General features: G+C 34.6%; 1 protein-coding gene across 1 annotated transcript; it reads right to left on the reverse strand.

Annotated features, from left to right (window-relative positions):
* Window positions 1-4,397: 4,397 nt before the first annotated feature.
* RhoGDI (rho GDP-dissociation inhibitor) lies at window positions 4,398-24,060 on the reverse strand. The gene is made up of 4 exons (XM_089086541.1): window positions 23,825-24,060; window positions 17,606-17,715; window positions 13,868-13,994; window positions 4,398-7,778 (listed from the first exon to the last, which is right to left on the reverse strand). The coding sequence occupies exons 1-4, from the start codon at window positions 24,000-24,002 to the stop codon at window positions 7,582-7,584; spliced, it is 612 nt and encodes a 203-aa protein (XP_088942667.1). The 5' UTR covers window positions 24,003-24,060; the 3' UTR covers window positions 4,398-7,581.

Genomic DNA, 24,060 nt, shown 5'->3' on the forward strand with positions numbered 1-24,060 from the left:
AAGAGTGGAAATTGGCGGTAGTGTTGACAAGAAGTTACCAACGTCATCTAGCATTAGGCGTTTCATCATAATTTTTTCAATCTATAATTTTTTTCAAATTCTATTAGATTTGTAACTATAATCGTTATTAATACGCTGGGGGGGGGGGGGTCGGTACAGGGGAATTCCTTTTGAGGAGAATTTTCTTTGGATTCCTTTCTTCTGAGATCGCAGCAAGGCACGGCGGGTAAGCTAGTTAGTGCATAAAAAAGTTATGGCTCGTGGGAGAATTTCCTTTTTTTACTGACGGCATCATCGATAATTTACATGCTTTTTGTTTTGAAGATATTACTCTGGTAGCTCTGTTGTCGGATTCGGTAACAGTCTGCGATTTGCACTGTTAAACTTAAATTTTAACAAATTGAAATTAATTCCTATTAAGTTTTGATGTTTCATCAGCCGATAACGGATTTTTTTTTATAGATTCATTTTTCAACGTATCAGTTCAAATATACATGTGTAGCATACTGAGCTTTCCTGACCTACATACTGATGCAAGCACGGGTTCACGTCAATTATAAAATAACCACGTTAATTAGCATTAAAAAAAAGACGTAGAAAAATTTCCTTTCCTAGCATAAGAACTTTACATACGGCAACATCAATAATTTAAATCCTCTTTGTTTTTAAACAGAAATTACCCTAGTATATCTGTTGTCATACCAGGTAACAATCTATATTTTGCGCAAAAAAAATTTGAAATTGACAAAAAAATTTCTCTCAAAATTCGCCTGGCCAAAGCATTGGATGCGTTCCACAACTCAATTTCATTAATTATAATTACGACTATTGTCTATTGATTATTGTTGTTAATTATTATTTGTAATTACTTCCAGACTAAAAAAGCTGATAACAACAAATTTAGCCCCTAAAATGCTTATCGTATATAGTTGGAGTAACCATTTAGTCCATTCTGCATTTGGAGCAATATAAATTGCTTATTTTTTGATTTTATCTTTTTCCTTGGAACATGAAACAGAAAAAATAATTCCATGTTAAGTTCTGGAACCTACTCAATGATATATACTTTTTCGCTTTTAGCTAAATGGTGCCAAATTTTTGAAAATTCGGCTACCAAACCAAAATTTTATAAACGTATATTCTGGAAATGCATGCAGCGATGAATAACCGTAACCATAACCTCTGAATCGCTTAAAGGTCTCCTTAGGCTTTAATGTAAAGCACACCTTAGCCAAACGATTTTCTCATCATTATTCATAAAATTTGGATGATTCATGGAATTTTCCAAAAAGTTTACCCTCAACTAATGAATCTTATTAGTTAGGTCCTAGACGTTATGGTTTAGAAAAAATATATTGGTGTTTCGTTTCTAAGTTCCAAAAAGCAGACGAACAAAGAAATTACCCCAAGTAGAGAGGGGGGGGGGGGCAATGGATAAACCTTCCGAAATTGTTTATCCAAGTCGTGTTGTGTAAAAAAAAAATCTTACTACACACCACCCACGTTATGGTTTAGAAAAATTGTATTTGTTTCATTCCTCAGTTCCAAAAAGTAGACGAACAAAGAAATTGCCCCAAGTAGGGAAGGGGAGGAAATGGATAAAATTTCCAAAATCTTGATCTTGCACTTTGCAAGACAGCGACATCAATTCAGGAAAACTTAGGGAAAGGAGGAAATGTACTTTTCAAAATCTAAGCGATTTTTTTCGAAATTTTCAATATAGAATAACAAAAAATCATTTTACTGATTTCTTTTTTATTAGGTAAATGGGCTGATGGATATAAATGACATGAAATAAGCATAAGAAGAACGGTCTCAGTTGGTAAAAAAAAATGAAGTGCTGTTAATTGCAATGTCATCTCAATCAGTCGGTAAAATCCATTGAGCCCCTCCTCCCCTAAACATTTTGGCTAGTGAAACTTCTGACTCCAACAATAAACTTCTGATAAACAGTAATTTTCTAGAAAAGGAAGTTGTGAAAATTTCGAAACGGAGCCTGATATCGCTCAAAACTGAATGGAAAGAGCTGAAGTCACTTTCCAATCTAGGCTCTTGACAAATAGAAGAGGTTGGAATTTAAATTTATTTTTGAGTTGAGGTAAGCAAGATCGTTGAGGAAAATCTACTCTACAACATGCTGAATTCAAATTAGTCTTATTTCTATCTCAGAAGAAGAGGCAATTGTTATTTTTTAGGTATAGAATTTAGAACACGTTAAAGTGGAGATATTACTCAGTTTCGACATGGTGATAGACCCTACATCGACTTCATAATGCATCGACTGTTCGTCCATAGTTAAAACTGAAATCCCTTTTTATATTTCTAAAATTAAGTAAGCTTTTATCCAAGGCACGTACTTTTTAAACCTTTCAACATAGGGGATTCGACACACATGTGAAATTACAGCAGGGGCGGATCCAGAATTTTTTAGTGCGGGGGGGGGGGGCAAAATAGGTTGATCCGATAAAAAAATTAGGGGGGGGGCGCAAAATAGGTTGCTCCGATAAACTTGCGATAGGAGTAAGTTTATTTTACGCAAACTTGAGTTAATTAAGTCAATTACACTACTTTAGACTGCGCTAGCGGGGGAGGGGGGACGCGCCCTGGATCCGCCACTGAATTACAGTCATAGACAAGAGGCATACCAGCTCCTACGCCAAATTAAAATCAAGAGTACTACCACAATGAGACGAAATGAATTTAAGACATGGACGAGATTTTCAGTTAATGAATAACGGAATGAAATCAGAAAAGACCGAACTTTTTTTTGCCACAATTTTTGAATTTCTCAAGTTTCTACTTAGAATTTCACTGTTTTGAATTTCAGTGTTGGATCTACTTTGCGGAAAGTAAAACTCTGGACACAAGTTATACAAAAACCTTGTGCATATGGAAGGAAAAGAGGGATTTTGCCCAGAATGGGAGTGCAGAAATCTTTCTTTGTATGTGCCAATTTCCCATTTGTCTGGGGACAAACGGAAATTCTAAGGTGGAGAAATATCTCTAATCCCTGTTTACAACTATGTATGGTATTATTTTCTTTGCATCACTTTTGTCTTAATCTGATTAGCAGATACGTAAACAGGGGGTGGGAGTACTTCAGGCCGTTACTTCCAGAATTTTACAATTCTTCTTATTTTTTTGTGCAGTTGTGCTAAATTGCAAGTTTACATTGCATGTTAAGCTTAAGACCTTATCAATGTGAACAAAGATATCACAAGGCCTAGAAAAGATGTTACCTTAGCAGCATGTTTTATGAAAAAGGAATAATTAAGTTAAAGTAGTGTGTCAATTAGGGGGGAAGGCATTTGCCACCTCCCTAATTTTTGAAAAGCGCCCTTTTGGGGGTATTTTCACTTAAAACATTTCCTGTATTTTCTTTAAAGAATGAAAAACAATTACTCCCTCACACCCCAAAATTTTGAAAAATTTATTTTTGGGGTGTTTTCATTGAAAGATGTCATTTTTTATTATTTTCGTTGTAAAGTCTTCCCCCCCCCCCATATAAATTTGAAAAATACGTTTTGCTCTCCTAGACTTTGGTGAATTGACGAAAAAGTGTATCATTGCAATATCTTTACAACTTGATTAGCGAGTATATTCTACATAAATCAAAGATTGTTTATTATTTTCGGAAATTAAGCCACCTAAAAAAATAATAATCTACGTCTTTTTTTACAAGCAGCATTATCCTATGATGTCCTTCCATTCTTCTCCTTCCATAAATGGTGTTGTGTTAAAGAGCAAAAGTTCCTTGCTATCACAGGAAGTGGCAATTTCAGTCAATATTCTGCAGCATAGAAACCCCTGTTTCTGGCATCTGCACTTTAGTTTGTTCCTTGTATTATACTTAGATTTCATAATGTTTGTAAATATTTTGAAAAACTATAGGATATTCAAAATATCCAATCTTGTGTGTAACACTCAGCCAATCGCTAAACTTAAAAGAAGTCATGTGATGCTACACAGAGGGCAGTAATTAACCTGGAATACTCATACAATCAGAATCAATTGGTTTTTGAAGGTTCACAAGAGAGTATTCTTTTTTCATTTTTTTATGAGTGAAGCCAAAAGGCAAGGGAACAAGTTTCATTGATATAAGAAATCGCATACTACAGTCAGTAGGCTTCATGAAGAGGTGACAAATTTTATAACGTACTTGGGTAAGTGTATCCTGTTATGTCTCGTGGCAGGGGGGAGGGGGTATCAAACCGAGACTTTGAGGCATTTTTAGGGGGAGAGGTTTAAATTTTTGGTTAGAAGAATGGGGCAAACTTTCTTTTGAGCGGTCCTTGCAAAAGACTGCGCGATTTATTTAATGCCTGTCTTCCGACAAGAAAGTGTCCCTTAAAAAAAGAAACTAACACTCGAGAATCACTAAAAATAAAAATCGGCAAAAAATGAAATACTGACTTTATTCAGAACATGATTTGTAAAAAGATGACTTAGACTCGCTGACAAAAGAAATACAAAAACATAAGCAGGAAAATATCTAATACAAGAAGATTTTCACTCTGGGACATCTTAAGAAATTACAAAATTAGAGAAAAAGCATACAAACAAATACTAAATCAGCACTAGATATTTAGCAATATGAAACAATATAACAATAAAGAAAATTTGAAGACCAATTTCGTAAATATGACTCAGCCTGATATAAGACTGTCCGTGCATTTACTGCTATAATACTGTAATATTAGATCTTCTTTTCGGCTAAAAAAGAGCTGACATAGGCTTATTTATAGGCTCTTTCTAATTTTGATTTTCACTGTCTACGCTCAAAGCTGAGTACTCAACGTGAATGCAAGAACCACAAAGATCCTCTTTAATACGAACTACTTGGATAAAATTACTATTATCAATTTGAGAATTAATCCTTCCCAGAGCACTTCGAAGATAACTGATCAAACTACATACTTTTTTGATCCGAGGAGAAATATAATGTAAGAGCCACAATGATCCTTTTTAATATGAAACTACTTAGATAACATTATTAATATCAGTTTGATATAAAGTTTGGTGATTATTCCTTTTAACAATATGATAACACTTTGGGAATATTTTCATCAATCTCCCAGAGAGAAATATACGCTCGGCTTTCGTCCTCTGTGTAATTGATCAATAACTATACCTTTTTGATTACAGGGGGATAAAAAAAACTTTTCTGTCAAGAAAATTAATATCTTAGCAGTTTAATTGGCCAAAAAATTAATACAATACCACAGAATAGTGCAGAATATAGAATAACAAATCTGTATGTAGTTCTAAACAGGCCTGAGTCTTGCAGGAAAATAGGCATTGGAAGAGGGAAAGCATTTCCAGGGGCTGACAAGGGGAAAAATTGTCAAATTTTGAGGCACATAAATTTAATTTTTCCGTGGGAGGAGGTACTTCAAATCGATATAACAGTAACGGAACAGCTCCACCTCACTGGAATAGTTATCTTAAAAAGGAAATTACAAAGAAAAATATAATTAATCAGTCGGAATGACGTAGAGACGATGAAGATAAGTTTATTCAATTTAAGCCTTCATTTTTTATTTTATCAAAGCAAAGAAAGACATAATACTCAAGTTTCTAACATCTTTAATCAGATATGGACAGTGGACTGATCAGACAATCCGGTGGACTGACCAGAAGATAGTGGAGTGATCAGAAGACGGTGGACTGATCAGACAATCCAGTGGACTGGTCAGAAGACGGTGGACTGATCAGACAATCCCGTGTATTAGATATCTTGTTGAATACCATATAGAATATCACTAAAAGCTATATTTTTGAAAATTAAGTACTTCAATTTCTGAGCTTATGTAACAAAATATCAACCCCCTACGGCACAAATAAAGAAGATAGTAATAATCTGCAACAGAGGTAGGGAGCCCTTGAAGTACCAAGGACAAAGCAAGCAACCTAACTCAAGAATTTCTCCGGGCAATTGCGCAACTTAATCTTCTTTCAGGTGTATAGAATACAATGATATAAGGCTGAGTTATTTGACAAACAATTTTTTTTTGCCTTGGATCTTCAAATACCACAAGATCTTCCTGTGGAAATTGCCCAAGGACCGCGTTTTAAGGCTGAATTGGAAAGCCGCAAAGAAACTGTGATAGTTTTGCCCTCAAAGCCACTTCAATCAAAGGAAATCCCTCAGTCCCCGGCAATTTTAAAGCTCTCTTAAAGAACGGACTACACATGTAAAAGTAGTTCCCTAAAGACACTTCAAAATACTTCACCAAAGACACAGGTATGAACACTTAAAAAAACAATTTACCAAACAGTGTTATACACTACTAGAGTCCCAGTTACAAAAACTGAAGAATGACTATGGTTTATCAGTTTTTCGACTCAAAAGAAAAAAAAAAATCAATGGCAGATTTTTATTTTATTTTAATTTTTTCATATTTTTATTTTAATTAATGGCAGGAAAATTTATTGGGTCTCCACTATGATGAGCATTAACGAGTTTTTGGGTGAGGGATAGTTGGGGCGTTCGGTCGTTATGCTACCACCTGGGACATCTTACGCAGCAACTGCATGGAATAATAATAGTAACCTAGTCTGGGACGACATAATTCATTAATGATAATATTAGAAAAGCTTAGAGATGCCTGAACCCATTCTTGGAAGTGAGGAATTGGCCCACCACATTATGCTAATAATCACAGGTGTTGTGAACACAAAAGAATAGGCTTCGTAACTTTTTTAGAAATTAGAATGTGAAACTGATACTGAGCAGGTCTAGTTTTTGGAATATTTAGGTGTATTTTGATAGTTTTTGGCTACTCTGTGTTTGTGCATCAAAGATTGGTTCCATTTTTTGAATATCACTGTCATTAAATTTTTAGGGTGTGTATATAATTCTTCAAAATAAATTTTAGTAAAAAAAGGGATGATAATGCGGGTATGTTCTTTTCAACAGGGGATAGACGGGGCTGAGATATGAGAAAAACTTAGTGCAATGGATAACCAAGATTAATTTAACGTAGTATACGTTATTTCTTCCATAGAGGGATTTCAAAATCCTGAAGGTAAAACCCCTTTTCCTCGATCCAAAAGCCCGGTTCTAATTTGTATATCAGTTGCTAACATCCCGAAATATATTTTCAACAAAACAAAGTTTTAATACCACGATAAAAATGATAGTAATAGTTGATATAATTATTGGTACTGTTTATAACAGTAATAATAATACAAAAATTGAAAAACGTGTATTTATATTTTTGTATTTTTGGGAAACAATGCATAGAGCCAGTCTACTTAAAAAATCGTATTATTGTGCGGTTATAAAACGCTGTGTTATTGCATCGATTCTAAAAAGAAATAAATTTTATCCTATGAAAAAAGGCACGGAAAGTGTCGATTTGACAGCCCTGTAGCTAATTTACCTTTCTCTTTATACATTCAATTATTTGCTATTCGTAACAAATACTTTCCCTGGATACTTCTTGGTATTCTGAGAATTTAGTTTAAATCTGAATCGCAACTATTTGGCAGCATTTACAAGGAAGACAAAAATTGAAACAGAAATTCAAAAGAAGAAAATATAAATCCCAAACACATAAACTATAGCCCATGGCAAAATTATGACCAGTCCTTTTTAATTTCAAAGGACCAATCCCACTTAAGGTGTTCCTTTCCGTCGTCGTCTGTAAAAAGGGATGTAATATTGTAATTGCCTCGGGCAAGCATTCCTGATGGCGCGTCTTCTGCTGGGGTTAAGAATGAATAGGGTACCTCTTTTGGTGGATAGCTGCCTACCATATGAGTCATTTTGTCCACTAAAATAAAACAATGTATAAAACAGTTTACTAACAGGGTGTTCCAACTTCTAACTATATTGTTAGTTCCTTGAATCAAATTTCCTCCATAATCATATTCTTTTTCCTCACGTTTCTTAATATATCTGTTCTTTCCTAGTCGGCATAGCAAACTCAATAATTCGAAAGATTCAATATGCCGAAAGTCACAAAAGTTAGTATTATCTCTCTCTTATAAACTAAATTGCTTTAAACACACGGGAATTTAATATACTACTCTAAGGGTGTACCCACGGTTACGTAAAAGTTGGTTGCGATGACAAATAAAGAAGCAGCTCAGTTTTTTCTGGAGTTACGTTTTAAAATTAAAACTATCGTACCTTTTCTTTGGTGGCCGGCGTTTACCCCCAAACACATTGCATGCAGACCCGCTGTACTTTACCCCCCTTCCCCTAATATGCAAATCTAAAGCCCAAATTTATTTCTAAAGTAACGAAAAAACGGGTGTGTTCTCGAATTTTAGTATCAAAATTCGTTCCCCCCTACGGAAAAAAAAACTCAAATAAAATTCTAAAATTTGGAAAGCCTTAATTCCCACGGGGGCGGGGGGATTTTCCGGGGAGTAAACGCCTATAACCCCTTTTTTTTACTGACAATTCTCATACGTATACAGGTTTTTTTTGGGGGAGGGGTGCAACAACAATTTTTAAAATATTGTCATTACCACAGAGCACGGTGACCAATAATTATTTTTATCTTGTTCGCATATAGATAAAAATAAATTCCATAAAATGTAACTGCAAGTTGGAAGTGAGAAGTTTTCAGAAAATAACAAGTTTAAATAAAAAATTTGTTTTTTATAGCATAAACTTTGAAATTGTAACCTCACTCAGTGTGTCGACACTCAGAAACCAGCCACCAAAAACAAAATGTTCGCTGTCATAAGAGAAAAGCGACCATGTTACCAATTCTTTTGATGTAAAACAAAAAAAAACTATTTTCTTAGTCCCGTTGCAGAACTTAGGGTCCCTATTTCAAAGAGTGTCCTTTTTTTGTGTGAATAACGGCTAAGACCAAATAACAATACATGAACCATAATACAAATAACAAAAGGTAAAACGACAAGGAATTATTTTATGACAAGAAATTTTTTACTAAATGAAAATTTCGGCTCTAGATCCAAGAGCCGTCATGAGCAAAGCATAGGTAAATATAAAATAAATGGTGATGCTAGGACTGTATTTTTTTAGCTTTAATGGTCGCACATTTTATTCTAAATCTTATTCTCTCTTAGATATAGAGCCGAAATATTTATCTAGAAAAAATTTTTACTTTCTTGAAATTTTACTCTTTGTGAGATTCCACTAAAGCCAACACTTGGTTTTGGATAACACTATGATCCAATTCTACCACTCACAATGGATTATTTGTAAAACTATATGCTCCGCTTCGGAAGATTATATGACACGCTATGTTGCCATATTCCAGTAGTTCAAATATATAAAAAAAAAGTCTATAATACATCTTTTAATACCCTTAAATCCGAAGGAGTAAATCTTACGTCTAAGGAAGCTAAAGCTAGCTCTAATTCCGTGTGGAAATCCTCAAAACCACCTTTGAACACTTCCATTAATATTCCAGAAGAGCAACGGGCTAAGCGTAATAGTGATGTGTTTTAAGTTAAGTGCCTTAAGCTCACCTCTGGAATTAGCCTTGAACCTGTGAACTGTTTAGAAATTCTACCGAAAACAACCTAACTATTTCGTATTTACCAAAAGCGGATATTCCATGGGATATATCGAAGTTAAAAAGGGGAAGAGCCCCTGACATGCAGATTGGTTAGTTAGGTTTGTTAGTTGATCGTCTTATCTTGATCTTCCAGACTTTACTTGATTCGAGTATAATCTCCAAATGATTTTGACTGAGTAGTTTTGAACGTTTTGAAAAAAAAGAGAAGCATAGCATCTTCTGTTCTAGTTACAGACCAGTCACAGTATACTCAAGATCCTTCGCAATGAGACTATACTAATACCAAGATTCAGCTAGCGCTAATCTGAGCCAATCAGATTCTTCATAAGATTTTCTGACAGACTGAAAAATTTTATGAAGAATTCTGATTAGCTTAACTTAGCGCTAGCTAAAGCTCGTTATTAGTAAAATACCATTATGAATAGGGCGTTTGAAAAGCTTTTGAAATATTTTTACTGCATGAGTTGTAAAAAGTGTCAAATTCTTTAAAAACCAATTTGGTTTCCGCCGCCGTCAAGTTTGTGCATCATATTCTAACACGCATTAAGCTAAAGCCCAGCAACACGGACGGTCTCTGTTGTTGTAGGGCGTGGACATATCCGCCACATTTATTCGGTGATTCATTCAAAAGCAACTTGTTTTCTTTTCTGGATAAAGGTATTAACACTTATGCTACTGCATTTGTATGCTCTGTTTCTGTTAGATCTCTGACATTTTATATTTTATCAGCGATTAAATCGCGATGAAACAAGCAATTTTACGACAATCCGGCAGCTCTAACTTGACACAAAATATTCTATCTTTGGATTCATTAGTCTCAGATCTATCCATCTACCAAGCCAGATTTATGATAATACTTAGACTTTTTCCAGGGGAAAATTCTAAATCTGGTTAACAACCAGGAAATTTGCCCTTTTTTCAGTGATTTCCAACCAATATTTAACGTACTTTCAATCTAAAAAAAACATTGTACATCAAATTTCAAAAAAGTAGCTCGGACGATGGTACAGTTGAATGTCAGCTATGGAATGATATCAAAAGTGCCTTTTTTCGCAAATATATAAGGACCATAAGAGAGCAGGAAAATACAGTACAAAAATTTACAGTGAATATAAACCTTAAACTGTATGGTGGCCAGTGGCGAGGTTCAGTTTCAAGCATGATACTGTTCAAAGCATAAACATTAGTCCATTGACGTACAGGGCAATATTTATTTTCTACTCAAAAGTTATTCAAATATCGGTCTAGCTGTCAATTCAGCCAAAACAGAATTTCTTGTTCTGAACCATCTTCGTCACTTAGCACTTCACCCTACCCACAGTCCTTATTCGTAAAGATTGAAGGAGATAAAGTGTGTCCTCAATCGGAACTCAAAGAGTCTCGGTATCACCTACGGAAGTAATTTGAGAAGTTCAAAGCTTCTCGTGGTTGACCAAGTAATCTCCAGTCTACATTTGAGTTAGCCTTTAAGTTTCAATTTAACAAACATATTTTGGCTTGTTTGTTTTCAGCAGTTGACCAGTCAAGTGTTTACTACATTTCTCCAGTATGTCATTGGCTTAAAGAAATACAAACAAGTTTCGTATTCGTTACCTACGTAAGTACCTCAAGTTTTACTTCCGTTGTATCTACGAAACACCTTTGTTTTGGCTAAAAACCACGTCAATGACTGTTTGTTCTTGAATTAGAAAAAGGGTCCATAGAAAAACACCAAATCCTGTCATTTGCATTGCCGTTCACATTCCTCCTGGAGAAACGTTTTTGTTATTGGTTCTTAGGAGTTATTTGAGCTTAATATTTCGTTCAATCAATGGCATAATTTCAGCAGAATTGGGGGGAGGGGTACAGTAGGAGCCAATTTCACTAAATCAAGTGAAAGTGACAATGAAAATTGAAAGATGAGGAATATAGTACCATAAAGGTAAAGATACTAAAGAAAAGTGACCCGTTTCTGTGAACTCCTGAATTATACAGGCTTATTTTAGTTTTGACCAGATTTTTGGAGAAAGTAAGTTTCAGCTGGTCGGGGGTTGCAAACTGGGGTCTGGGAGGTGGGGTTGCAAACCGAGCTCTGGGAGCCGAGGAAACCGAGCAAACCAAGGTCGAGTTCTTTTTCAGTACTATAGGTGACTGTTACTTCGTCAAAGAATGACTCCTTATTTTTTGATTACAGTCCTATAACAAATTAGGAAGTGAGAATTACAGAATGAATAAAAAAAAATAAAAAAAAAAAATCAAAAGTGACATTAGAAACTGGAATTTATCTCCTCCTTCAGTTTATGTTAGGGGTTTTTGAGTTTATGCTATTTATATCTAGTCCTCTTATTTCTTCCTGTCAATCAGTATGAAGTTACAAGTTCATATAACTTCTTTCCAGGATAGACAGGGTAATACCCATCGAGAGGGTTTAATGACATTTTCACAGCCATGCAATGACAAGAAGCATATTGGTTTTACTAATGAATGCAAAAAATGGAAGGGGGGGAGGAATAACGTGAAACAGTCCATATATTTTTCTTTTTTTAAGGTCGACTGATTCGAATTCCCACTCATCCTTCTGACTAGTCCCAGGGGAATCCTTCCAACCCCCATGTGCTGGCTTGAGTATTGGGGCAAGTCAGCTAAATATGAACTTCAAACACCTTTAAAAAACAATAATTTATACGGAAGGAGAATTTAAAATGTGCCTTTGGAGTTACCCTTTGGAGGGGGGTGTCCATCGCCTAAATGTTAAGGAACTGATTATAATTTTTCATACTCGTAATTTTCTACAACCTTTTCTTCTTTTTTTAGCGCACACTATTCAAATGTTTGACTTGCAAATCCTGGCATTGTCCAATTTCTAAGTTTTGTATGTTTAGCGTTTTATGTAAAAACATTTTCCAGGAATCTTTATATGGAGCAAAAACTTGCTTTTGAAAGTAAATTCCAGTTATTTTACATTCGGGGGTTGTTGATAATTGAATCCCTAAGGTACCTTCCTCCCACCGTACCCTTTGAAGGGTTATGTCACACCCTATAAAACTCTCGTGTTTTTATCACTCCTCCACAAGAAATAATATTAAAAAGGAAATAGTCGTTAAAAAATTAAAAATAGTCTTTTTCCAGCACATTGTTTTTTGATATGCCTTATAAGACTTTTCAGTAGACCCTCTCAGAAACACATAATGGAGTTTGCTTTGGTTGGGTTTGAAATTTTGTGAGGCGGAGGGGGAGTTGGGTAACTTCAAAAAACACAAGAAAACTTTTATTCTTCGCATACATGATTGGAGGGTCCTATCTGTCCTTTCAGCTCTTCTCCCAGTCGTACTTTGTCCTAAATGGTTTGTTAATGATTAGCACTTGGCTACCTAAGTAGACAACTTTTGTTGTGTTTTGAAAAACACAAGAAGGCTACTGTTTTTTATGTGTACGATTGAAGGTTCCAAGTAGGGTCTTACTCACCCCAAATTAATTCATATAGATATTTTGCATATCTTTTAACTCACAGATATTTGGTGAATACGTTTGGATTTACATTAAATTACAAAATCTCCATCAACAAAAAACCATTTCGAACACAAACCGGGAGAGAGTGTAAGAGGATAGATACATGCCACTTTACCCAGAGCACACGCATGCTCTGCATATATACAAATATACAATGTATTTATTGTCATCAAAGGTACCAAAACCAAACTAATATTTCAAAATATATAGTGCCCCGTACCCCTTCCCTTAGACAGGGTGTATTTTGTTGTGACATCATGCACCTATTTGTAAGAGGAAAAAATATATTTGCTTCATGACTGCCTATGAATGAGATAATTGTTCAAAAAAAGAAAAAAAGAGATTAAATATGCTTCATTTTTCACGCGCAATCCAAATATGGATCATTTTTGCCCCTTAAGACTTCGAAGTGTCACCTGTGCCTCATAAAGGGAACACTTAAAAATTGTGTTGTGTGTTTTTAATGATCTCCCCGAGACCCATTGATTATTAAAAAAAAACGAAAATTCTGAAAAAAGAGGACAATACAGTAAGTTGTAGGACACCCTATATCAAAATACAGATATTGTTTCACAAAATGTTTTTCACCAAAACACAGAAATTAAATTTACAAAGATAATCTAAATGCAATATACCACGTATATTTGAATCTTTTCAAAATAATGATAAAAAAGATAGAGAGAAAATATTGACATAGAGCGTAGATGTTTTCTGTGGAGTTAAAATTACCGTAGCCAACAGAGTAGAATGATATAACAGAGAAGCCAATTATATCACCACTTGGATGAGTTCCTTTCAATACAGCACACTTCAACTGATAATGATAGCCATATATCGAAGAAATAATGAAGAAAAGAAAAAAAAGAACATACCTTGCTTTTGGATTCCAGCAATGCTTTTATAAGTTTTTTGCAAATACTTCAATCCATGTACAATTTCTCGCTGAACAAGAAAATCAATTTGAATTCTATACGATATCCCTTCTTTAACAACGAAATTCTAAAAGGAAAAATGAAAAATTAAATCCCCAATAATATGCGGTGAGAAGAGGAAATTCCCAATTATATACAGCTAAAGATACCCCAAAAAGTCTTGACATATACATCAAATCAGTCAAGATTCAGTACTAATGTTTGAAGACATTTTTTCTTATTTTTATTTTGTAGTTTGGCTCTGTGCAACTATGGTTATAATAAATGTGTTATCATAACAAAGATGGATATAACTATGCCATTTTTAAAAAAAGTTAAGTTTGCACTTTTTAGCAATTTTTGTCAAAAAACGAAGTGTACTTTGACACTTATTAAAAATATATTTTTTTCAAATATTTCAGCAGACTTCTTTGTTTCTACACTATCCTTGTTTACAGACGCCCTTCTGATTTTATTTTTCATCTTTTGTTTCATTTCTCCTTCCTTTAAAGTTTTTTAATGCAATCTCGTTTTCTTCTTTCTGCAATATTTTTGTTTACAAGTCCAAACTTAGTATATTTACATGACACTGTAAACCTATACACAGGGAAAAAGACCCCCGTAAGGGGGAGGGGGGCAAAGGACCTCTGCAATGAAAACTTAAAAATGCAATTTCTTTGTGTCTTTCACCTCCCACTGAACACCCCCCCCCTGCCAAGGGTCTGACCTGTGTGCGAACATAATCTATCTATTATTTAATTTTCTAAAAGCTCGAAAACTGAATAGTTTTATTTTCACTTCTTCGTCTGTGTATAGAAAAAGGGCCAAACTAGCATCTAAACTAGAAAAGGTGAAAGACAGCTACATATTTTTCAAATAGCAAATAAAAGATCAAAACTTAAAATTATTATCAGTTATTAAAATGACAATTGCCTCCAGAAAATATAAAATTTCATTGAAGTCAAGATCCAAAACACACTAAAATGAAAACCATTCTACAGAAATCATTTAACAGAACTATGTCCTTTTACCTCAAATGGTGGCCGGCGTTTACCCCCCCCCCCCAAAAAAAAAAATACCCCCGTGGAAAATAAGGCTTTCCAAATTTGAGAATTTTATTTGAGTTTTTTTTTTTTTATTTCCGTAGGAGAGCTGACTTTTCGTAGGCCTACCTTTGTATTACGCGCCACTCACTCAAGTTTACGCTGTGTAAAACTCGAGAACAAACCGGTTTCTTCGTTAATTTCTTTCATCTTAGCATGAGACAAGACAAAGACAAGTGACAGAATAGTGACAGAACAGAATAGATTTTTTAATTCATAATGGAATTACCACTAGAAACAATTATTGTTTTTGAAAGAGCATAAAAAAGGCATCAAGCAATGTATTCACTTTCCTCCCAGCTAAATTATGTGAAAATGTGTATATGTACCACATTTATTTTGTGCACCTGAAGGAATGATAATAGGCCAATAGATATTTTAGAATGTTCTAAATTAAGCTAGCCTAGGCTTCAGAATTATATAGGCTATGGCTAGTGTTTTGTTCTGGAGAGTTGGAATGCAGCACTAATACTCAGTTTTCAATAGGTCTAGCATAATTCTTAACTTCATATTAATTTAACACTAAACAAGTGACAGGAAGAAGAGAATAGGCTAACATTATTGAAAATTCACTTAATAGAACTTCCCCTGTATATTAATTGGGCTATGTTTGTCCATTAGGGTGGGGGTGGTAAAGTAAGTGATTTACTTTTCCAAATTATATAAGCAAGTAGCCTAAGCTATTTTAGAATCCTTTAAAGTAGCCTAACCTCCAGAATTTTAGTGGTTTGACCACTAGGTAAGCCTATTCACGCAATGAACTAGCATATTTAACAAAAATTCACTAGCAAAGCTATAGTAAACAGCCTACCTACAACAAGACCACCTGATATGGCACTTCCCAGCAAAGACTTTTTGTACTTGGCAAGACTAGCATCTTCTTTGTCAGCCTCAATCAATTCTTGCAAGGATTTCTGAGGAGGGGAAATAAGTGGAAAATAAGGCGTTCCAAATTTGAGAATTTTATTTGAGTTTTATTTTTTTTATTTCCGTAGGGGGAAGGAACTTTGGTACTTGTGTATTATGCGCCACTCACTCAAGTTAACGCTGTGTAAAACTCGAGAACAAACCGGTTTCTTCGTTAATTTCTTTCATCTTAGCATGAGACAAGACAAGTGACAGAATAGATGGGGTATATATAATTTGGGCTATATAATTGCACATAAGGGGGGAGGGGTAAAGCATTTGGACAGTTTGAAGTCAGAAAATAATTCCTTTAGAAAATTATTATTAGGTTAATATAGTGTTTCATTTAAGTGTTTTATGATGATTGCTGATCAAAGTTTATGTTATTTTACTATGTTCATGGCCGTATATTTGGCTTTAAAATAAACTTCTCTATCTATCTATCTAATATGCAGAATGGGTTAAACGTGGGTTCCGTGGGTTAAACGCCTAGAACCACCGCAAGTACTTAACAATTTTTTTTTAATTCATAATTCCATAGTCAGACTGTTTTAATTTCTATTTTAAGCTCTGGAGCACAAAGTATGGACAAATTGTAAGATTGGAAACTGATGGAAAAAATAAAAATCAATTGGCGAAAACTTGCCATTGCCATCTAGTGCTCGGCATTTTTTTAAGCTTTGGAATTAAGCTTTTTTAGAAACTGAGATCAGACTGAGCTGAGCTCTGGAATATGAAATGAAACTTATTCCTATGTCCCAGAAGTAAAATGTTCAAGTTGTTGGCATACAAAATGTCTAAATAAAAGTTAGTGCAGCCATGAAAGACCTGGTACTATATAAAATCTTGCTATCAGTTTCCTGATATTTTTTAGCTACATTAAAGGTTTTTTTACTGCCTTACAAATTTCAAAAAGGTTCAGCAGGCATATTGAATTGAAATCAATTTCCTTAAATATAAGTACAAACATATTTAAACTAGTCTCTTTTTCTTTTGCAATTAAATCACTAAGTTGATAAATGAATCAGTTATTTAGGTATTGAGTCCTATTTTTTTTACCCCAAGTATGTCTGAGGCTTAATTTAAGTAAAATAGCCCTTTTTATCCTATTTTTGATACATCAGAAGCGAACTAAATATAGCTGAATTAATGGTACACAGAATTAAGAATATTGCAAAATACTTACTCTGCAAGGAATGGATATTATGCCTTGGATATATGTTAGCATCTGAGACAACACTTTCACATGGAAACTTATAGAACATTAAAGCAGCTACAAATAGTGACAGGTCCAGGGGGGGTTCTAGGGGCACTTGCCACCCCCCAGAAAATCATAAGTATCACTGACTACAGGGGTTGAGGGGTGAAAACAACAAGGAGAGAGCCGAAGTTTTTTGGCACACTCTCAAAACAATGATTCTGAATCCATCACAAGCATCTTTTCGCAAAAAGTTAGGGACGAGGGACGAAATTGGCGTTGTTTTCATTTTTTCAATTAAAATAAATAAGATATTTTTCCAAATTGGAGGAGAGGGGACAGACCCCCTCCTCCAGTTGATATCATTGGTTACAAACAATTGTCTTGGCAGGAGTAATTTCCAAGTCAGTAGTAATTTTTGCTTGCTGTATTAAATCTTGATTTAATTAAATGTGAACTACATATTTCAATTTGAGGAAAACAACAACATACTTTTGATTTTAAATTAGATAAGTCACCAGTCAAATCAAGCTCCATTGTTGGGCCATCGTCAGTAACCAGCTTCAGTTTCTTCACAATTACTTTTCTAGGATCATTTGGCTCTGAAATAAAATAGTTTATTACATAAGTTATGCAGGCCTAAAGAAATATTTTCAAAAATGTATCTTCAAAGGTATTTTAAAAACTACATGGCATGTTGATTACAGAAATCCAGAATGTTGTTCTGTTATTAATGTCAATCAGTTATGAATAATATAATAAATAAATTTACTACCCACAAAAAGCAAAAACAACAATAGGGAGTACAAACAGTTGAAGAGAAAATAAAAAAAAAAAAACACAAAAATAACATTAAATACTATAAGCAAGAAAATTAATTAACCAGTTTCATGAAGGAAAAACTGCAAAATGAAAATTAATTAAAGAAATTAAAGAAAATTAATTAACCAGTTTCATGAAGGAAAAACTGCAAAATAGGGTCATAAACAGAAACAAAATTAAAGGTTCTCACACATAAAACATTATAAAGATCATTTATTTGAGATGGTATATCAACAAGACCAAACCATCAACATCAATCAATTCAACATCAATTTACTATTACAATACCATTGCAGTAAAAGAAGCACAAATTTACAATATCTCAAGTATGCCACTTGTAGGGTACAACAATGTTTCCTACAGAACAAATGGAAAGGAAGACAATAACAGGAGATCTAAAACTGTGGGACAAACTACATTGTCCCTTTGGATTAAATCTATCTTTATTTGGCAAAATTCCCAGTCAACTAATAGAATTAGAACAAGAGAAGCGTTACCAAGATCTAAGGCAGCCACATGGTATCAACCATTAAAACAAATAAACTCACATTTAGATGAGCTAATTGATAGGCCAACAGAACCAATACGCGACTTAAATAGGGAGAAATTTTCAATTAAGCTGCCACAGCTATGGTTTAATAGAAGAAAGTCATCAGCATATGTGATATATGATAAACCAACTTCACCAAAAAACATAGACTGGCAAAGACCATAGGTACTGAGCTAATACGCATTTGAATATACTGGGCCACAAAACAGCTCCTTGACAAAGACTTTTACAAACGAGAATAGGGTTTGAAAGCTCCCCATACCATTTTACCCAAACATTAGCAACAGAATATAAATATCACAAAACTGCCAGGAGCAATTTATTTAAACTAGATAAAGCAAGGCAATGTGAACATTGCTAGTTTTAAAAAGAAAAACATTAACATTTAAAGTTGCTAAAATCAAAGATCATGGCAGCACTAGCCAGGAGGAGCATGGCCAAAATCGGTTGGGAAACACATTGGTCTAGAGGATCTTTCTGTAGGGGAGTGGAGAGGAATAGATAAAGCAATAACAGTTAAAGCAAGGCAATGTGGGGCATTAGAATGAACAACATTATCAAACACCCCCAAAATACTGCCTAACAATCCAGTAGCACTTTACTGCCTAACAATCCACTGTTAGGCAGTAAAGTGGATCTTTGGATTTTACTGCATCTTTCATAAGGCAAGTGAGAATATGGTGAATCTGAGCAGCTAAAACCCCAACCAAAACCCACCTGCATTAGAGTTGTAAAATTACCATAAGATAAAAACTTGGTAAGTAAAACTGATAAAATAAGGCACTCCCTAGGAAATACAGGGTAAAATTGGCGTTTTAGTTACCCTATAGCTACAAGATCAGTTGAGCATTTTCTTAAAGCATCACTTACAGCTTTTAATGATTTTTTTTAACTATTCTGATTTTCCTGGGTTTAAAAAAGGTAATGCCCCTTTATGTAGTTTCATCAATTTAATTAGCTGTCTAGTTTATCCCTATGGTAATTGTGTGCCTAGGGTAATACCTCAGCAATTGTACCCGATTTCAGACATCCATTTTGTAAAAAAAAATAAAATAAAAAAATCAAATTTACCATTATTTGGGAGTGAAATCATATAAGTATTTTTTTTTCTACATTTAAACCTAAGAAAGGTTACCCTGACAGTTTTGTATATTTAAATATCTGTATTCAGCTACATTCCTCAATATACATGTTATTTTCCTTTATTTATAAAAGTACCAAATACAAGTAAAAAAGAAGTTTGAAACACTTGGATGACTTTGATTAAATAAGCACTGGATCATAATAGCAGAACATTCAGTTATTTTCACAGTCATTAAGACTCTCTTCAACAGGATTTGATTGCAAATCTAGCTCCTCTCCTTCAGACTTCGATTTAGGTGACTGTGCCTGTTCTGAAGTCCCCCCCCCCCAAACAAAAGTTCTGGTTACAGCCCTGAGGATTATATATCAATTTCTACCTCCATCCTCCCATTGTCTCTCCATTAGAGATAATTCTTTATTTATCTGAAGATTCTTTCAAAACCAACTGCTGAAACACAAGGGTGGTTAAACTAGAATAATAATTTCTTTTGGACACTGTAGTCAGTAACAACTCATTTGGTAGCAATTGGTTGAAAAGCAGGCTAAATCTTAGAAAAGGGCACTGAAACTTCTGATTTTCGTTTGACTGGGCCCTCTCAAAAGCTTATTTGACCAACCCTTCCACATTAATTGTCTCTTGAAAAAAATAAATGAATGAATATTAATACATTGAACCCTTATGGGTCTTTACTATAGGTAATGCAATACGATTGCCCCCTAACTTAAACAGGAGACTAGAAATTTCAATTTCCCCTCTAATGAAAATCTGGAATTATACAAGGGGAAAATAGTGTGGAATTTCCTACAGGGGAGGGGGAATATTCCATGGGGGTATTTTCCTGGTGGGGTGGGGGGAGGGTGGGTAAATGCCGGTTCCCGAGGAAAAGACAGCATGAATACAAGATTTCTCTGAGATGTGAAATTTAAAACAAAAATAAGGATATTGACTCTGCTTTTGCCCTCCACATTGTGGAAGATCTAGACCATGTAGTTCTTTTTGATGAGGCAACTGTAATATTTGAAGCTAATGGTTTCCCATATTCTTTTAGGATGGCAATGAAATTCTGAAAAAAAATCCATAAATATAAAAATTGCTTTAAGTAGAGATACTGGAGGTATCACTAACCTGCATAGACATAAATCACACTTACAATTAATTTCTGGTAGCAATAAATGTTCAAATGCTTTGCTCAAAAATACAGCATAGTGATTGGTTCATAGCTACTGCAACTATCAGGATCTTTTCCTCATGTAAGAATAGAGCAAATCTGACCAATTAGAAAACTATCTGGTACAACAGATTGAGCTAGACTTAGTGATTATTTAGTGATTCAATCTGTCTAATGAAACACTAAAATTCTGGAAGCTACTTTAAAACATTGTAAAATACTTACAACATTCTTACAACTGTATTGCTTAACTTTACCCCCTCCTTCCCCCTATAAGAGACAAATATATACTCCAAATTATATATATTATTAAATTTTTGGCATCCATACTCTCCAGAAGGAAACACTAGTAAAATTTATACACCTCCCCCCTCTCTAATAGTCAAATGTATACCCTGAATTGTATATGTACAAGGAAATTTCTATATTCTGAATTTGCTGTTGTCAAACCAATTTGAAGAAAAGTCATATATAAAAAATTCATCAGATATATACTAAATTATTACTAAATTTACATTCACTGACTTATCACCAAAACAGAGGGGATACAGTTATGGCATTCAAGCTGCTCAACAATAAAGAACCTATCTCAAATGTCTTTCAATCAGAAGACTCTTCAAGGACAAGAGGATATGATCACAAACATTTTGAGAAGTGTGCCAACTCAAGCTTATGTTGCAAATTCTTTTATAATTGGGTGGTGAATCTATGGAACTTTTTTGACCAGGAAACAGTCTCTTCTGCCATTTTTGATTCACTCAAATCATCAGTTGACAAGGAATGGTGCAACAAGTCCTGACAATTATTTTGGGACTCAACTTATAAGTCAGCACACAATCTTCACTGACCATCAAATACAGGATCCTACTATCACTGGCAAGTGCAATTTAAGGTAATATGGCTTACTATCTAAGGTATATATTTGACCATTCTAGGTATGAGCAAAGTTCCAAAGCTGCCAGTAGCAGAATTTGACAGAATTCCAAAAGCTGCTGACACTTTAGCAGCACTACTTGTGTTTTGACAGCTTTTCTTTGAGCAAAAAGTATTTTATATGTAAAAAAGGTATTTTCAGACAAAATCTGTCAACAAATTTTAAAACTGCCAAGTAGCATTGCTACTTTGCTATCCACTTTTTTCATGATGGGGGGGGGGGGGGTGGTTGGTAACATTAAACACATACATTTTCACATAATTTAGCTAGTATAAAAGTAAACACATTACTGAATGCCTTTTTTATGCTCTTTCCAAATTAAATAATTCTTTGTGGGGTGAAATTGAGCTCTTAACGGGGCCCTGAAAGGTAATATATTTCCTTGTCTATAGTTTTAAGACTATGATGTTTAGGTAAAGATATAGTTAAAACTAATTCAATATGTATATAGGCCTTATACAACTCTATCATGTTTCAGTGCCCTGTTAGCAACAGAGAAAAAAAACAACAAAAAAAGAAAAAGAGAATACATTAGTGCTAGGCCTACCCATGCAAAAATCTAATTTTACTTGTTATTCAAGATGGGGACTGTAAGTTTCCTAGAGATTAAAAAGTAAGTAAGTAAGTATGATGGCACTAGACCCTTAAGGTCCAAAACCAGCAGTGCTGATATCTGTTTTGTGGCCCTTTAGCCAGGAAGTGCAATGGGGGGGGGGGGGGGGTGGCAGCCATCCAGTGCTTTTGCACACCCTTCCTGCTTACCTTCCCCAGATTTCTCCAGGTACCCATTTAGAGCTGGGTCAACTCTGGCTAAGCTTACAGAGTCACATCACTGACCTGCATCCCAAACCAAACAACTAGCCATGCCAGGGATTCGACCCATGCCCCTTGGACAAAGAATTCTCAACCCAGTGCTTGTTCCTAGAGATTTAAACTATAGTGAATCTAATGGCATACTTTTTGCTTTGCTGTGACATCATTTTTAAAAGGTTCTAGCCTTCTTTTTTGTAATTTTTGAAAACTTACTTTCAAAACAATATTTTGATATTGTGAATCATTATTATACCCTACCACTTTTTTATTATTAGACATACTATTAACCTATTAATAGCATCATTATTATGAAAATAATAATTATCATCCCTGAATCAGCTAGGGTAAGACACCCAGTAGTTTGCCACCTGCCTATTCTTGGACAGAATGTAACTAACAGGGAACCTACCTCTAGGCTAATGTGCTTAGAAAGTTTATTAGAAAGTTATTATGCATAGCTGGTTTCCCTGGTCACTATTAGATATCCATATGGATATCTAAGTGACCAGGGAAACCAGCTATGTATAAAAACTTTCTAATAAACTTTCTAAGCACATTAGCCTAGAGGTAGGTTCCCTGTTAGTTACATTCTGTCCGAGAATAGGCAGGTGGCCAACTACTGGGTGTCTTACCCTATATAAAGCAATGTTTTCTACTTGACAGTTTTTCTAGGAAAATAGGCCAATTAATAGGCTTTTCATTACAATGGGCTAATTAGAGCTCTTTTAAAGGCTCAAAATGGAATTACCACCAGAAACAATTATTGTTTTTGAAAGAGCATAAAAAAGGCATCAAGCAATGTATTCACTTTCCTCCCAGCTAAATTATGTGAAAATGTGTATATGTACCACATTTATTTTGTGCACCTAAAGGAATGATAATAGGCCAATAGATATTTTAGAATGTTCTAAATTAAGCTAGCCTAGGCTTCAGAATTATATAGCCTAGCCTATGGCTAGCCTAGTGTTTTGTTCTGGAGAGTTGGAATGCAGCACTAATACTCAGTTTTCAATAGGTCTAGCATAATTCTTAACTTCATATTAATTTAACACTAAACAAGTGACAGGAAGAAGAGAATAGGCTAACATTATTGAAAATTCACTGAATAGAACTTCCCCTGTATATTAATTGGGCTATGTTTGTCCATTAGGGTGGGGGTGGTAAAGTAAGTGATTTACTTTACTAAATTATATAAGCAAGTAGCCTAAGCTATTTTAGAATCCTTTAAAGTAGCCTAACCTCCAGAATTTTAGGGGTTTGACCACTAGGTAAGCCTATTCACGCAATGAACTAGCATATTTAACAAAAATTCACTAGCAACTCTGTAGTAAACAGCCTACCTACAACAAGACCACCTGATATGGCACTTCCCAGCAAAGACTCTTTGTACTTGGCAAGACTAGCATCTTCTTTGTCAGCCTCAATCAATTCTTGCAAGGATTTCTGAGGAGGGGCTTTATAGTTTAAATCTAACTCTTCTTCTAATTCCTGAGACAATTCATCTCCTTTGCTAGACATTTTCAAAGCAGATAGACACGTCTTCAAAAACAGACTAATAAATTTGAAATAAAGGAGG

The sequence above is a fragment of the Artemia sp. Qi Xiang Cuo genome, chromosome 3 (genome assembly GCF_049724085.1).
Source record: "Artemia sp. Qi Xiang Cuo chromosome 3, ASM4972408v1, whole genome shotgun sequence".
Classification (NCBI taxonomy): Eukaryota; Metazoa; Arthropoda; class Branchiopoda; order Anostraca; family Artemiidae; genus Artemia; species Artemia sp. Qi Xiang Cuo.

Bases quoted from the DNA above. Each gene is read 5' to 3' on its own strand.
- RhoGDI (XM_089086541.1), bottom strand. From the start codon at position 24,002: ATGTCTAGCAAAGGAGATGAATTGTCTCAGGAATTAGAAGAAGAGTTA. The intron at 13,995-17,605 runs GTATGTTGTTGT...TTTTCCTTTTAG, and splicing joins TATCTAATTTAAAATCAAAA to AATTTCGTTGTTAAAGAAGG. The intron at 7,779-13,867 runs GTATGTTCTTTT...GTTTTATTTTAG, and splicing joins TGCTGGAATCCAAAAGCAAG to TGGACAAAATGACTCATATG.